This window comes from Siniperca chuatsi, linkage group LG1, assembly GCF_020085105.1.
Source record: "Siniperca chuatsi isolate FFG_IHB_CAS linkage group LG1, ASM2008510v1, whole genome shotgun sequence".
Taxonomy (NCBI): Eukaryota; Metazoa; Chordata; class Actinopteri; order Centrarchiformes; family Sinipercidae; genus Siniperca; species Siniperca chuatsi.
Genome location: NC_058042.1, coordinates 33,593,078 through 33,610,494, shown reverse-complemented (window position 1 = coordinate 33,610,494; position 17,417 = coordinate 33,593,078). Strand labels below are relative to the sequence as shown.

Sequence of the window (17,417 nt, the reverse complement as noted above, 5' to 3'; positions counted from 1 at the left end):
CAATCTCTGAAATTTTGTGATGCTTTCCCATTAGTGATGATGGTGGCTGAAGGTGAGGTGTATAGAGTCTTAACCCTTTGTTGGGCTTGAAAAGAAGTGAGATTGTGATGGTATTCATGTTTGTTGGTAGTCTGGAGTTTTTTTTCTGGAATTTCAATTATTTTGTTAAAAAGCGGGGGTAGGATGGTCCAAAAGTGTAAAACTCAGCAGGGAAGCCATCAGGTCCTGGTGCTTTATTGTATGGCATGTGATTAAGAGCACTGGAGAGTTCGTCTGGTGTTATTGATGAATCAAGTGTTGAAGGTCAATACTATTAAGAAATGAAGTGATGTCTTCTTGATTTGTAATTTTCTGCTGAATACAGGTTTGCATAGAATTTTCTGAAAATTATAATTATTTCTTCAGGAGATTGTGTAGGCTTCCGTGCTGAGTCTTTGATAACTGGGGTTGTTGTTTTTTTTTTTTTTTCTTTCTTGATTTTGTTTAATTTGATTTGCCAGGTATTTTCTAGATTCATTAGTGTACTTGAATTTTTCATTTTATGGGCTGTCTCTATTCCAAACTAATGACACAGGAGCATGGTCACTGATAGTAATGGATTGAATCCGCGAGTCTGAGATATGTGATATTATTGAGTTACTGGTTAATAAAAGGTCAATTTGTGACTGAGTAGTGAACTGGTAAAGAGAAAATGAGTATTCAGTTGGGTCTTGTAATTGCCAACTCTCACCAAAATCACTCATGAACTGCTTTATTGTTGCTGTTGCTTGCCAGGTATGCTTATTGCTTGAGTTGTTTGTTTTGTCAGTTGATGGATCTATAACTATGTTAAAGTCACTTCCGATTATTATTGGGCAATTGGACATGCTGTAGAGAGGGGAGATAAAGTTAAGGAAAAAAGATGATCGTCTTTGTTTGGGCCATAAATATTTCCAGTGGTTACTGGGTTATTATTGATAAAGATATAATAATGTTGGGATCACAGGGACTCCACAGATGAATTTGTTCTTTTGTGTGACTTAAACTGAACTTTTTATGAAATGGAGCCATTGAACTCAGGTCTCCCACAAGCCTCCAGACTTCACACCTGTGTATGAACTCTGCCCATGGACCTGTAGTTTTCAGCTACCATTGGTCAGTCTGACCTATGACCCGTGAAGTCATCAGGTCAATGAAAGGGTCAGCTGCCCTTTGTTCTCTCTCTGTCTCCCTCTCAGTGTAGCCCGCTAACCATCAGACACACAGCAGAACCAATCTCTTCCAACAGCGGTGCAAGGGAGTGAGCAGGATTTCTGCAACAAAGCTTAGTTAGTGCCAGTGGCTACTACACAAAGTCTGCCAGCTAACTTAATATGATAGCCACATGCTAAGTTGATGTTAGTTAACATTATGCACACAGACACAATCTTTGCATGCAAACCAACTTAATATCTTCCTAACCTGGCATCATCACCCTACAGAATCACACACACTCCAATTTGGCCTTTAACATAGCCACACTCTTTCTCAAAGATGGCCTCAGCTGCCATTTTGAATTTGTTTTCTTATGTCTAAAGTCATACACCCTCAACTAGCTATTGATGGTAATTTTGTTTATAGGTATTTAATTATTAATCCAGATCCAAATGAATATTTTAGTGTTTTTATGAGACTGAATCCATCATTTTCCTTTCTTTAAGGTTGGTTCCCCGATGAACTTTATTAATTAAACTTATTATTTGTTATTATCTTTGATATTCCAAATAATTGATTGCACCTTCATAGTTTGGTGCCCCTTTAACCATTGTAATTCCCTACAATAATAAAACTTCCTTCCCGATCTGTGATTGTGGTGTTAAGCACAAATTAGGGATGCACTGATCTGACATCAATATAATTTATGCAGTGTTCTTTTTGCTCATCTCGGGTCTGTTCGTGCAGAACAACTGTGCCTTAACATCGTACACCCGGCATGAGCTCTTGGATATTGGTTTGTGCATTCCTGGCAGTTTTATCGGCAATCTTCGAAAACTTTGGACCATGTCTACACAAACATGGCTCAGGCTTACGCCGTGACCCTCCTCCCCCACCTGGGTCAATCTGATCACGTTTCTTTGTTCCTCACCCCCAAGTATTCACCTTTCAACAATTGTGGGAAGCTATTAGTGAGGACCATCATGTCCTGCGGGGGTAGACTCCACACTCCAGGACAGGTTTCAACACACAGACTGGAGTATGTTTGCCCTCAGGCCACCTGTGGCTCTCATACGGACATAGATAGCTACACCTCCTCTATACTGGACTACATCAGCATCACCATAGACGGTGTTACAACTCAGAGGCAGATCACCACATACCCAAATCAGAAGCCATGGATGAACAAGGAGGTGCGCCTCCTGTTGAAGGCACGCAACACTGCCTTCAGATCAGCTGATGCACAGGCCTACAGCACTTCCAGGGCAAATCTGAAAGGGGGCTTCAAAAAGGCCAAGCACTGCTACGAGCACTTTTCCAACTCCGACACTCGGCGCATGTGGCAGGGCCTCCAGGCCATCAGAAACTACAAACCCAGACACTCCACCCCCGTAGCCACAGATGTCTCCTTCTTGAACGAGCTTAACGACTTTTATGCTTGCTTCGAGAGAGACAATAGGGAAACTGCCACCAAGCTCACACCCTCAGCTGACCACCTGACCATCACACTCACCTCCATAGATGTCTACACAAATCTCTTCCAAGTTAATCACCAAACTTGGAAACCTGGGCAAATGGAGGTGTTACTCCATTTGCAATTGGATTATGGACTTCCTGACAAACAGACCTCAGCTTGTTATGTCAGGCCACAACTGCTCCACCACCATCACACTCAACACTGGCGTACCATAGGGCTGTGTGCTGAGCCCCTTCCTCTACTTCCTCTTCACACTCGACTGCAGGCCTGCGCATGGCTCTAAGGCCATCATCAAGTTTGCAGACGTTACTACGGTGATTGGTGTCATCAGCAACAACGAGGAGACTGCCTACAGGGAGGAGGTCCGGCGTCTGGCCACATGGTGCACAGACAATAACTTGCTCCTTAACGCCTCTAAGACAAAGGAGCTCATCGTGGACTTCAGGATGGAGAGAGGAGGCACACATGACCCCATCCACATTAACGGGATGGCTGTTGAGCGTGTCTCCAGCTTCAAGTTCCTGGGGACCCATATTTTGGAGAACCTGTCCTGGACCACCAACACCTCTTACCTGGTCAAGAAGGCTCACCAGCGCCTCTTCTTCCTGAGGACACTGAAGAAGAACCAACTGTCCTCAGCTGTCCTGGTGAACTTCTATCGTTGCACAGTAGAGAGCATCCTAACCAACTGTGTCAGAGTCTGGAATGGGAACTGCTCTGCTGCAGAAAGCAAGGCACTGGAGCAGGTGGTAAAAACTGCCCAGCGCATCACAGGGACTCCACTTTCAGCCATTGAGGACATCCAGAGGAAAGGCTGTCTGCGTTGAGCCCACAGCATTCCTAAGGACTCCTCTCACCCCACCCAGAGACTGTTTTCTCCCCTGCCTTCCTGCAGGCGCCTCAGGTGCCTCCGGACAAGGACCAGCAGACTGAGAAACAGCTTTTATCCCAGAGCTGTCTTCCTACTGAAATCTGCCCCCCGCTGATTCCACTGTGCCCTCATATACCTCACATTAAATGCTGCTACAGTGGTGTGCAAAAGTGTTTGCCCTGTGTGAAATAGTTATTGCCCCCTAAACCTAATAACTGGTTGGGCCACCCTTAGCAGCAACAACTGCAATCAAGCGTTTGCAATAACTTGCAATGAGTCTTTTACAGCGCTGTGGAGGAATTTTGTCCCACTCATCTTTGCAGAATTGTTGTAATTCATATGTATATGTATGTAACTTTTTTTCCCCCTTTTTAAACTTAAAACTTTATTAACATTGTAGTAATATTCAAACAGAAACTTAAATGTGACAAGCTACAATCCTACAGAATAGTCTGGCTCATATGTCAAGGAAGGTAGGTGGGTAGACTCAGCAGAAATCTTGCTTTCCTTGAGGCGTATATTTATTTACACTGTTCTCCATTACACATGTAACTCCAGTAAATAACAAAAAACAAACAAGGAAAATAACTCTGAAAACTGGCTCATATCAAATCTAACAAAAGGCAGGTGTTTTTGGCAGCACAATCTCACCTCTCACCCCAGGAGCAAAAATCCCATTGACTATATAGGGTGTTTAGTTCACACCAAGACTGCTTCAGCCAGAACTGTAACAAAGCAGGTTGACCTACACAGTAACCTTAATACCGGGAAATCAATTAACATTCTTGAACTCATTCACAAGCTCTTTTACATCACTAAATGGCTCTATAAAAGGTAAGTGATCCTAACACATTACTTTAGAATGCATCAAACAAACAATAGAAACATTCCTACAGAAAAGATAACTCTCCACTTGGTTTGCCCCAGTGATGTCTGCCATGACATCACCATTACCATAAAAATCAGCAAATACTGGGCGGGCCCCTCCCAAACAGTAGTCTTGCATGGTGGGACTGAACAAAGGAACCAACAGCTCTCACCCACTTTGTCACAATGAGCAGAAAAGATTTGGGTGAATTGTTGTGATTTTAATTTATTACAGTCTGATGCGGATAGGTGAGTTTCCTGTAGTAGGCATACATCTGCATTTAGATTAGTAAGATGATTTAGTATTTTTGGCCCTTTGTTAGTTGATAGTAAGTTACACACGTCCTCTTTTGTAGAAAAGGTTTCAGTCGTAGTCATCTGGACACTGTTTTCAGAATCAAGACGTTTCGGCTCCCATCCGGAAGTCATTCTCAATTGTGAAAAAAATGGGACGGGAACTAGAAATTTAAGCTTAAATTTCTAGTTCCCGTCCCATTTTTTGATGAGGGACTACACCGTCTCACGTCCTCTTTCATTCTGTTAATTGTGCAAAGACATATTAAACACTTAAACACTCGATATGATTCTCCAGGACACTTAGTTGTGAAGGACAAAACAATCAAAAAAAGTGTATTTCCGCAGAAAAGGAATGTGTTTTTGTTTAACAGTAGGAGGTCACCATCTTAAATCTTGCACCCAGACTCGTGAGAGTTGCGTTCAGAACCCTGGCATCCTTCTATGAGTAACTTAATGGCAGGACAAAATTAAAATTTTGTTGTAAGGTTAAAGTCCTCTCTGCAAGCCGATGTCTGTACTCGGCCAAAGATAGTTTGTGAGGAAAGAGACTCCACTCTTTTTAACACCACATTATGAGTGTTTTTGTAGTTCCCACAACTCCCAACAGAGTGACAAGCCTTCTCTAGTCTCTAAACCATCAGCTGATTGTGTCACGTCAATTTCAGTTGTATTCTCCTAGTTAAACTTTCATTCATATCATATCAATAATTTATGCTTATCAAATTAATAGTTTTGAACCAGGACCTTCGGTATTTGGATCAAATAGCGTGAAAAAAAATAACGTTTGTCAGATTTAATAGGCACATGTTATTTCAATGTGTCAGATACATTATTAATCAGCACTGCACATCTTCTGCTGCTTTAGAAATATAAGTATTGTATCGGACTCGGTATCTGCAGATACACAATATTAAAGGACTCAGATCGGGATCACAGCCAAAAAATGATCAGGACATTCCTATTACTTACTGTAAAGAAACCAAAGGCACACATTGTGGAATACTGAATAATGAAAAAACACAAGAAAATTGTAAAATTGGCTGATGATAATTTAGAGGATGTTTTGGAAGTACTGGGTATGGGATTGTCATAAAATGTATTACACAATGCTGTTAATCCTCAGTGTAAAAAGGAAAAACTAAATGATTTCCTACGTTCCCACTTAAATATGTAAGAGTGTGTGTGTGTTTGTGTGTATTTTATCATCTCAAATGAATACCATGTCCAGATAACATACTGTATTTCATTTCCTTATTGCATATTGGAAGCCGCTAACAGTGCTGGGACTTGGCCTCGGTTTTAACAGAGAGGCTTTTATCTGGTTCCTGTGTAGTGATTTCAGATGTGTGTGTGACTTTTTCCTCCTCTTGGGTGTTTTCTAGCATTCCTCCAGTGTTCGAGCGGGGACAATGCTCCGGTCATTGTCTGTGTGTCCAAGATGTTTTCCGTGGACACCAAGGCCTTGCCTCAGAACAGACAGAAGTAAGTGTGTGTGTGTGTGGACAGTGTAGTCAGTAGATGGTGCTGCAGTCCTGTTCTTTCCTCATGCCCCATGGCTGTGGACATCCCTAATAGGTCTGCTTTGTATTGGGTCTAAAGGAAGGAGAAGAGTTGGCTCACTGTTAGTCTGAAGTTACACAGAACTCATACAAGCTCATAAATACCACTAACACCACCACCACTGATTCTTTGTCCCAAAATTCTTTTTGCTATTTAGTGTCAAATCACTGCTCTAGCAGTAGCACACACAGAACATTATGTAAAGGGTTGTTTCACACAAACTGCAGAAAAAACATAAATTCACACAAACTCACTTCCCTCTAGTGCTATCTCTCCATGCAGATAGTTTTGGTTTTATTTGCCCAGGTTATGATGTATCTGTCTCTGAGATTTCCTCCACCCCAATACAATGAAGGTGAATGAAATTTCGTTTGTGGTGCTCACAGCATTAAGGAATGCAAATTCAACAGGAACATGTCTCTCTAGAAATTGTGTCCTTGTTACTGTGGACAATCTAGAAACACACTGTGAAAAGTGTTCCAATGAAAACTGTTGACAGTGAGGACTGTTGCCCATTGTTTTCCTGTACAGGCAGCAAATTAATGCTTGTCAACTCGTCAGCATACTCCGCTGTCTGACTTTCCGGCTTGTCAATTCCCCATGCTTTTTTATGATTGGCTCCTAGTCTGTGTGACAAACAGTACTATTCAGCTGGTGGTCATACAGAACAATGTTGTTATATTGACATCAAGTTCTGTGGTAAATATTCTAAACGCAAGGTCCATTTAATCAGCTATTCCTGGAACTGTCCGATGGCCTTCTTCAGCAAATGAAACCTGCACAGATATGTGTCCCCAAGGTTGAGAATTTAGCTCCACTCTTAAACATCAAGATATGTACTGGTTAAAGATCCAAAACGAAGACTCTATAGTGAACTGTGGCTTGTTTATGTAAACAGCACCAAATGATAAGCATTGTACAAAGGAAGCCGCAGATTTACCTTGTTTTATGTCCACCTTCAGGGTGCATATGCAATGGCAACTCCCTTAAGGATGAGAGCACAGCAGTAGGTTGCGTAGAGTGCACACATGGCCACAATAGGTAAAATAATGAAAACTGTTCACAGAACAGACACACACACTCCAAAGAGAAGTGAGCAGGAGTATCAGGATTGCGGTGTTGGGACCACTGGCACTCCACCAATTGAATTTATTAATTTGTGGTACTTGCACTGACCTTTAATTAGGAGGCCGCATGCTCTTTTGTTCTGTATACAAAGGAGAGCCATTGAACTCAGTGTTCCACAGTCCTCCAGGTATTCACACATAGGTGTGAATTTCCCCTATGGACCCAGCTTCCAGCTACCATTGGTCAGTCTGACCTGTGACCCGTGATGTCACCAGGTCAACAAAACCCCAGCTCGTCCATTGTTCTTTCTCGTTTTTCCTCCTGGCTTCATCTACCGCAGCAGCTGCTCTCTCAGTGTGGACTGCTCAACTGAACTCTCTCTCTTACAGCAGTGATGCGAGGGCCTGTGTAAGATTTCTGCAACAATACTTAGTTAGCGCCAATGGCTACTATCCAAAGTCTGGCAGCTAACTTTAAGAAGCAACTAAGGAAGTTAGTGCCGAGCTAACTGTAAGGATAACAACAGACGGAGGGCCGGTTCCTCCATCTGCACAGACAGACTGCACAGCAAGGACCAACATTCTTTCCTGCCTGGCTAATCCAAGTCTGGATGTGAGGCTGCTCATTTTGAATTAAATCTCTTTCGTTTAATAATGTGTGTAAAATGATGCTGGTTTCTTTAATGTTGCACAAGAGTGAATAATTTGCCAAGCTCTTCTATGTGGAACTCCTTCAAATCAAATCCTTCAACCTACTAGCTATTAATGGTAATTTTGGTTATAGTTATTAATTTAATTATTAATCAGAGTTCCAAATTGATTATTTATGAGACTAAATCAATTAATTAGCTATCATTTTCTTAAAGTTTTTATTTATGATTATCTTTGATAATTCTGATAGCCATAATTAATTGATTGCACTTACACAATTTGGTGCCCCTTTAACCATTGTGAATCCCAATAGCAGCTTGACTATTGCAAGAACTGGACAACAGAAGTGAGATTGAACATGGCGGCGCATGTCTCCAGCTGCAGGCAGCAAGATCAGCCCAGAAACTACTCTACGTACAAGGAAATCACATTAAATAAATCAAACAAAAGGACTACATTTTCGTTTCCCACTGCATTTTAGGCGGAAGGGATTACCCTCACAGTGCAGGAATTATCGGACAAAGAAACATTCATCGACCACTATTACTTCCAACAGGACAACATAGACACAAAGGACCTACAAACAACAGAGATCGCGGTTAGTGTTCTCTCCAGTATCAACAAAAAACTTGATCTTCTGGTTTGTCTGTATGATGAAATAAAAGTGCTAAGCTGGAATTCGCCCACAATCACTCATCCATAGTAAAAGTAAACAACAGTCATCTGTTAAAACTTTAACCAAACAATTGGAAACAGTCACTAGAGAAAATAAAGCAATGAAAGAAACTATCTTGGACCTGCAAACTCGAAACATGCGCGACAATCTCATCTTCTCCTATATTCCCGAAACTGCAACCGACAACCCTGAGGCAAAGATCAAACACTTCATGAACACTCACCCTAAACTCTCACTGGACACTGCGAACAACATAACCTTCCATCAAGTACATAACATCGGCACAATATCAACCGGGGGACCCAGACCAATCATTGCAAAGTTTGAACGTTTCCAACATAAAGAACTGATTTAAAAGCAAAGGGAAAGAACTAAAATGAAACTAGAAATAGCACTGAAATAAATGAATGCCGCAAATGACTTTATCCGATCCTGAAGGACAGCAGGAAAAACAACTTGCAAGTGCACCTGGTGGTGGACAAACTTTACATTGACGGCCAACTCTTCTGAAACACAATGTTTAACCCCTTGGCTCTTCTAAACACACCGTAGACATAATGATCAACACATATAAACCTCTCGCCGGTTCTCTGCTTTTCTTTCTGCACACCGGCTTCACTCTCTCCATTCTCTACATTACAAGAACCAACAAATATCATAATTGTCTGCGACTTTAATACAATAATTATTCCCAAAATCGATTGGTCAAGCACAGCTGGCAGTTTAAGGAAGTGACACTCTACTGAATTATTAAAACGATACATGAGAGATTTCGGTCTTGGTGACAGTTGGAGAACGAGTAACCCATCATCTAGAGAATATTCTTATTTCTTCCCACTACACCATCAATCAATCATTCTCCCAATTAGACTTCTTTTTGATGAGTAATACACTGCTAGCCAAGGTATCTGAGACCATCATACATCCAATCATTATTTGTGACCATGCACCAGTCTCCCTCACCTTTTAACATTGAATCCACTACCAAACATTCTCCCCACTGGTGCTTCAATACCTCACTGTATAAAGATTCAGATTTTACAGAGAGAGTGGAACATCTGGAACAGAAGATTAAGCTGTTTGCAGACATGTACTCAAACAATCTCAATGAACAAATATAGAATTAGCTACAAAATGCCAAATTTGTTAGAAGAAATTACAAACAACTTAAATATAACAATTTCGAAAACAGCAATAAGTCAGGCAAATATTAAGCTAATCAGTTACAAGGTAAAACAGAACAACAATTCCAGCCATAAAAATTCAGCAAGCAAAACACCAAAAACCCACAAGAAATAGATAACAATGTTCAGATATTTTACAGTAATTTATATTCTTTGAACACAGACTCTAACCTATCAGAGATACAGTCCTTCCTTAACAACATGGACCTACCCAAATTATCCAAACAAGAGGTGGACATCCTAGACGCACCATTAACATCAGATGAACTCTGCAGAGCCCTACTCCAGATGCCAAATAATAATTATAAAATAATAATACAAAATTAAAAACAATAATATAAAAAATATACAACAACAAACAAATAAACAAACACAGAAAACTGTGTCAGTCCTCAGCAGACAGACTCCCTCCTAAGCGGTTTGGGAGTGGTCCAAAGCAGGAAAAGGCAAAAGACCTGCAATGGGCCAACGCCCTCCTTTGGGCCTGGGTGCTGCTCAAAGCTAGGACTCATGCATATCACTAGAAATGGCAGATATATAATTGATTTTTTTACTATTACAAAAACCAAGCACCCGGAACAAGGGTTAGGTTTTAAGGTTTATTTCACTAAACTTAACTTAACAAAAGTCTAGTAAAGAATTAAATGTTTCAATCATGGAATCGCTTGTTAAGATCACAGTAGGAAACTTTTGTGCAAGGAGGCAAAAATCAAGTCAGTTATGTCATGCCTAGGCATGATCTGTCTCTCACTATTGTATAGTGGCATAGTATAAAATCTGTATTTTTAGATTGCCATCTGCTCATCTCAGTATTGTCTCAGTAGTCTGTAACTGATATATCTTTACCTCCAGTTTCTCTTTTACTCTCCAGTTACCTCCAGTTTCTCTTTTACTCTTGTTGGTTCTTTTCCTCCTGAGTGGAATACAGCTGTTAGCCCTCCCTGATCTGTGTGTCCTTCTTGGAGGTGACCTGATGGTAGACCACAACCCCGACTCCTCCACAGTCAGTAATAGATGGAGTCGGCCTGGTCTGGCCTGCCTGTCTCGCTTTAGGATCTGAATGCACAATGCAAATACCACCTAGAATTTTTAAAATAGTAGAAATGTAATTGCAGTGTTAATGTTAATAAATTAATAATTATAGGAATGACAGCCTCAGGAATAATAATGACTAGTATTAGTAACAGAGCCAATAATAACAATGTAGTAGCAGTTGTTGAGCAGGAACACAGGAGCAGCAAGTTGCCCACAACCACAGATCCAGTCCCTGCAGCTCCAGAGGCAGAAATACCTGCTGAAAGCGACAAAAGGAGAGAGGAGAGAAATGAGAAAGCACAGAACTACAGGAGAGAGAAGATGTCGAGTTAGTAACACACAGTAATGGGATAAAAATGCATACAGATGGAGAGAGAGAGAGGAAAGAGGTGCATCATGGGAAGTCTCCCGGCAGTCTAGGCCTATAGCAGCATAAGTAAGGGATGGTTCAGGACTCACCCAACCCTAACTATAAGCTTTATCGAAGAGGAAAGTCTTAAGCCTCCTCTTAAATGTGGAGATGGTGTCTGCCTCCAGAACCCAAATTCGGATGTTATTCCACAGGAGAGGAGCTTGATAACTGAAGGCTCTGGCTCCCATTCTACTTTTGGAGACTCTAGGAACCACAAGTAATCCTGCATCCAGGGAGCACAGTGTTCTTGTCGGATAATATGGTATTATGAGATCTTTAAGATATGATGGTGCCATTAAGAGCTTTGTAGGTGAGGAGAAGGATTTTAAATTCAATTCTGGATTTTACAGGGAGCCAGTGCAGAGAAGCTAATGTTGGAGAAATATGATCTCTTTTCCTAGTTCTTGTCAGTACACGTGCCGCAGCATTCTAGATTAATTGGAGAGTCTTAAGGGACTTATTCGGGCAGCCTGATAGTAAGGAATTGCAATAGTCCAACCTAGAAACAAGTAACAAGTGCATGCACTAGTTTTTCGGCATCATTTTGAGGCAGGATGTGCCTGATTTTTGCAGCGTTGCGTAGGTGAAAGAAGGCAGTCCTTGAAGTTTGTTTCATGTGGGAGTTAAAAGATAAATCCTGATCAAAGATAACTCTGAGATTCCTTACGGTGGTGCTGGAGGCCAGGGCAATGCCATCTAGAGTAACTATATCTTTAGATAAGGTGTCTCGGAGGTGTTTCAGGCCAAGTACAATAACTTCAGTTTTGTCTCAGTTTACCATCAGAAAATTGCAGGTCATCCAGGTCTTTATGTCCTTAAGGCATGCTTGAAGTTTAGCTAACTGGTTAGTTTCATCTGGCTTGATCGATAGATATAATTGGGTATCATCCGCATAACAATGAAAGTTGATGGAGTGTTTCCTAATAATATTGCCTAGAGGAAGCATATATAAGGTGAATAGAATCGGCCCAAGCACAGAACATTGTGGAACTCCGTGACTGCACGGAGGACTCACCATTAACATTTACAAACTGAGATCAATCTGATAGATAGGATTTAAACCAGCTTAGTGCGGCTCCTTTAATGCCAATTAAATGTTCCAGTGTCTGTAATAGGATGTGATGGTCAATGGTGTTGAACGCAGCACTAAGATCTAACAAGACAAGGACAGAGACAAGTCCATTGTCTGATGCAGTTAAAGGTCATTTGTAATTTTCACCAGTGCTGTTTCTGTGCTATGATGCACTCTAAATACTGACTGAAAATCCTCAAATAAACAATTGTTATTTAGAAAGTCACACAACTGATTGGCGACTGCTTTTCCAAGGATCTTAGAGAGAAAGGGAAGGTTAGATATAGGTCTGTAGTTGGATGTGGTCTAAGTGGTTGATGGCTGAGATGAAGAAATCGTTGAAGTTGGTTGGAGAAGGTCGATGGGAGAAAAGGAGACTAAATATATATCTATATAAGGATATACTGTTTCTGGTTGAGGGCAGGATGTGATGTTTTTTGTCTCCAATAATTAAAATTTGATCATTAAATAAGCTCATAAAGTCGTTACTACTGAGGGCTATAGGAATACATGGCTCAATGGAGCTGTGACTCTGTCGGCCTCTCTACTGTGCTGAAAAGAAACCTGAGCTTATTTTTTTCCTCTATTAATTATGAGTAGTTGGCTGCTCTGGCATTATGGAGGGCTTTCTTATATGTTTTAAGACTATTTTGCCAGATTAAGCGAGATTCTTCCAGACTGGTGGAACGCCATTTCTTTTCAAGTTTTCACAATGTTTGAATTTGCGAGTTTGGAGGTTATACCATGGAGCTACCCTTTGTTTTATTATCTTCTTTCTTTAAAGGGGCACTAGAGTCGAGTGTCGTTCGCAGTGAGCCTGCAGCACTATCAACAAGATGATTAATTTGGGAGGGACTGAAATTAGCATAGGAGTCCTCTGTTATATTAAGACATGGCATTTAATTAAATGCCGATGGAATCACTTCCTAAAATTCAGCTACAGCACTATCAGATAGTATAGGAGCTTTTGCCTAATGGCGTGTAGTACAGTAATAGTAGTTCAAAAGTTATAAAATAATGGTCCGATAAAGAAGGAATCTGTGGAAAGAATATTAAATGTTCAATTTCAATGCCAGAGCAAGGTCGAGTGTGTGTGGTTGAAACAGTGAGTGGGTTTATGTACACTGTGACAGAAGTCAGTCGAATTTAATGAGAAACGCAGCACTAAGGCTATTATTATCAACGTCCACAGGAATATTGAAATCACCTACAATAATTACTTTATCTGTTTTAAGGACTAAACTTGGGGAAAAAAACGCTGAGAATTCAGATAAAAATTCTGAATAAGCACCAGTGAGTATAATTATTAATTTATAAATTATTAATAATTATTATTATTAATTATAACGAATGAGTTATAATTTAGTTTAGGGTTGATTAATAGGCTTGAGTCTAATAGTGAAGATGGCTGCAACTCCATGTCCTCGGCCAGTGTCTTGAGGAATGTGAGTATTAAGTTAACTGGGTGGAGTGGATTCATTTAGACTAACACATTTCAGTGTTTCAGTAAGACAAAATAAGTCAATCAGATAATCTGATATTAAATTGTTCACTAGTACACCTTTAGATGACAGAGATCAGATGTTTAAGAGTCCACATTTAATTCTCCTATTTTGTTGTGCTATTTCAGCTGTGGTCATTTTTATTAGATTTTTATGTATAACTCCTCTTCTGTTAACTTTTGATTTTATTAATTTAAGTGGTCGGGGGGCAGACACCGTCACTAAGGAGTTTTGGGTGGGTAACTGCTCTGGAAGCACAGAGAAGCGTGTAGAACGGCAACTCTGCCTCCTGCTCTCAGCCCTGGGTTGTCATGGTTTTGATCCACTAATAAACTCTCTAATAAATTTCTAGATATGAGAGCTGCTCCATCCAAAGTGGGATGAACGAAAACTACGGGAGTCATTTTAGTGACCTCTGATTGGTGTAATTGAGAGTCCTTACTGCTGACGTGAATAACAATCTGACTGTATTTAGGTAGTTGACAAATATGCAGTATAAAATGCTTTATTTGTACAACACCGTTTTTGAAGAAAAAATACATATATTTATGTAGAGTGAAACCTGATGTTTGAGAAAATACAAGGGGTCACTAACTTTGTCAGTTCTTTCACTGTTTTTTTTAAACATTTTCACTGAACTGTAACGTAAGTGTCCTATGGTGTATAATAATATATACAAATATTTATTTAATATGAAATTATGAATAACATTATTTTTTCCCCATGACTTGTTGGACTTTTTCAATAAATGCTAGTCATCATTTCAAAACTGCAGAAAAGTATACCAATTTAAGATGAGTGACAATTATATCTCCCCTATAGAAATACTCAACTGTTCTTTAAGATATTTTTAGATAAAAACAAATATATGGTTCTTTTGTGTGTCACAACATAGGACATTATGGCATGTACAGAAATGGTAGTCATTGCATTTTTATTTTACTTTCAATATGTCAAAGAAGAAAAAGTTTAATTTTGATACAAACAATATCAACCATGCTTTTTTTTAACAAAACAAAAATACTAATTTTCAAACAAAATTAACTGTGACTCCTTGAAGCTGCAAATACTTTTAAGACTTTAACACCAAAAAAATCTCCTAATTTATTGTATTTAGTTTCATTTTAAAACACAATTTCAAGAATTGTTTCTAATCAGATGCTTGTTCTTGTCCACAGAGGTGGATAAGACTATAATTCATTACAAACATACTTATGTGTTCCAATGTGATAGCCCTACAGTTATAAGCACTCAATTATTCATGTATTATAAAAAACAATCCTAACACTATAAAATTATTTGCTTTTTGCTTCCACCAATGTTATCAAAACTTAATTTAAACTTAATTTAAATACAGTTAGATGATCCTAGTGTAAGCTAACTAAGATATGATTTTTTTTTAAGTATATGGCTGACTTTTTTTAAGGCATCATTTCAATTCTATTTACTCTGTGTCGTTCTCTTAGGATCTCCTCCCTTCTGTGTGGATCCCTGTTAATTTTCTCTTTATAATTCTGTGTGCTCTCTCTCCCACTAATTTCTCCTTCTCAATTCTTTGTCTCAAAAAAAGTAAAGTATCAAATTGTATACTTATTTTCTTCACTCATTTCTTCTTCTCAATTCTTTGTCTCAAAAAAAGTAAAGTATCTCATTTTATACTTATTTTCATGACACTTTATAACAGTACAAATGTTCTTTAAATTATTTTAATTAATGTAATTATTGCATTTAAAAACACTGAAAATGTAAAAAAAAGAATAAAAAGTAGTTAAATCTTATTTAATTATTTAAAATGCATCTTAAAGAGACCTTGTCCTCTGTCCTGTGTCAGTTAATGACCTTGCTATTCCTAGCTAACCATTTGCAGTTAGCAAGGCACATTTGCATAATTTTCCATAATTATGTAGTTTAACATACAGTTTTTAATTTAATATAATTCAGGGGTGTCGCATCAAAGGATAACAAAACTTAACACTTTTATAATGGTTCGAAAAAAGTTAAATATTTCTGTAAGTTTAACAATTCTGAGAGCAAAACTTACCATGTGCACGTCATGGGCTTCACAGGGGACTTCAGTAACATGACCTGGTTGTCTCTGGAATTGCCCGATTTTAAAATCAGAATGTGGTGTCACACTGGAGGACATGGTTTTCAGTGACAAAATGTATCAAGTTCCTTTTAAAATATATGGATGGAAAAAAATTGCCATTTTACTACACTTGTAAAATTATGCCTAAGGTATTTATTAACATGTTTATGCTTTTCTTTTTTCTTTTTAAAAGTTGTAATTTATTGAACCATGCTTGAGACAGTCACACCATAGGACAATTTTGAGATTTGGCTCAAAAATTTAAAATATCTAATAACAAAGCAGTTATGTAAAACAAAGAAATGTTGAACCATTTACTGCATTTTAAATAATGACAATACTAATTATATTCACTTTTATCTAGTGTGACAGTGAAAATGCCATGTAATGGCAACAACCCATTTACGCTTATCCATTGCCAGCTGTTTAAATAGGATTCAATGTCGCCCGCTCTGGCCCCAGGAATACATTTGACTGTGGTCGCTGGTGTCGCTAACTTCACGTTTCTCAAAATGGAGCAGCCAATAATCAGAGTTGGTTTCTCAGTGGGTGTGTCGCTGAGTGGGGAGAACTTGTTAGAAACATGAACAGATTGGTGATGAACCGTAGACATATGGTTAGGGCTATGCTTCCTTCGGACAGTCACCCAGCCTCCCTGGTTTCCCGGGTGCTCTGGATCTGCCGGGAGACGGCTAACAGGAGGGACCTCTGGTCGGTCCACACCGGCTACTGGGGGCTGGCTAACTACAGCAGCTAATGATTGAGTTCCCATGGTGCGGAACCGCGTTTCCAATTCACTAAACTTTGCCTCCAATGCTACAAATAAACTACATTAATTACATGTACCATTATCACTAAAGGAGGCAGAGGAATAGCTAAAGATTTGACTCACTGAGCAAGAGAGAGCAGGAGAGAGAAAGCTGGTAAGCTAAAGAACGGTAGCTAGCAAAACTGAATAGCGTGTAAACTTTGGGATTAGCGAGAAAGTTGCTAAAAGAAGGATAAAGCTATGAGTGCTTGAGCAGAACTAGTGTACGCTTAAATGTATAGCAGATAATTAGCCGCTTTAATGAAGAATCTAACAAAATTAACTGTGAAGAGCTAGAGCAGCAAACTGGAAATGAGTCAATACGCTTACCGCACATCAGCCTGTCCAACAAGAGACGACCAAAGAGTTTCGCTGTTCCTTGGCTCTTTATTTTCATAGTTGAGGTCATTTGTAGTTTGTAATTGCTGAGGTCTGGGCACCAACTAACTTTGTTGCTGTTGCAAGAGCATTTTAGTTGTTACTGTTAGTTAATACTGTCACTTTAGCAGTATACAGTTTATGGATGATTAACACCTGCTCGAGTGTAGTTTTATGATGAAAGTTAGCTTCACCTAAGTAGCTAGCTGAGAAGGCTGATGCCCAGTGTTCTCAGGTAAACTAGCTATCCACATAGCCAATGTGGATTAATTTCACCATCCTAGACCAATCCTTGCCT

The 17,417-nt window shown here is 39.4% G+C and overlaps 1 protein-coding gene across 9 annotated transcripts in view; it reads left to right on the top strand.

Moving 5' to 3' along the window:
- efl1 (elongation factor like GTPase 1) overlaps positions 1 to 17,417 on the top strand; it is a 135,327-nt gene that overhangs the window by 33,198 nt on the left and 84,712 nt on the right. For all 9 annotated transcript variants that reach the window (XM_044189038.1, XM_044189007.1, XM_044188997.1 and 6 more), the window contains exon 12: positions 6,068 to 6,167. In XM_044189038.1, the coding sequence (XP_044044973.1) occupies positions 6,068 to 6,167 (100 nt within the window). The remainder of the gene's footprint in view (positions 1 to 6,067; positions 6,168 to 17,417) is intronic.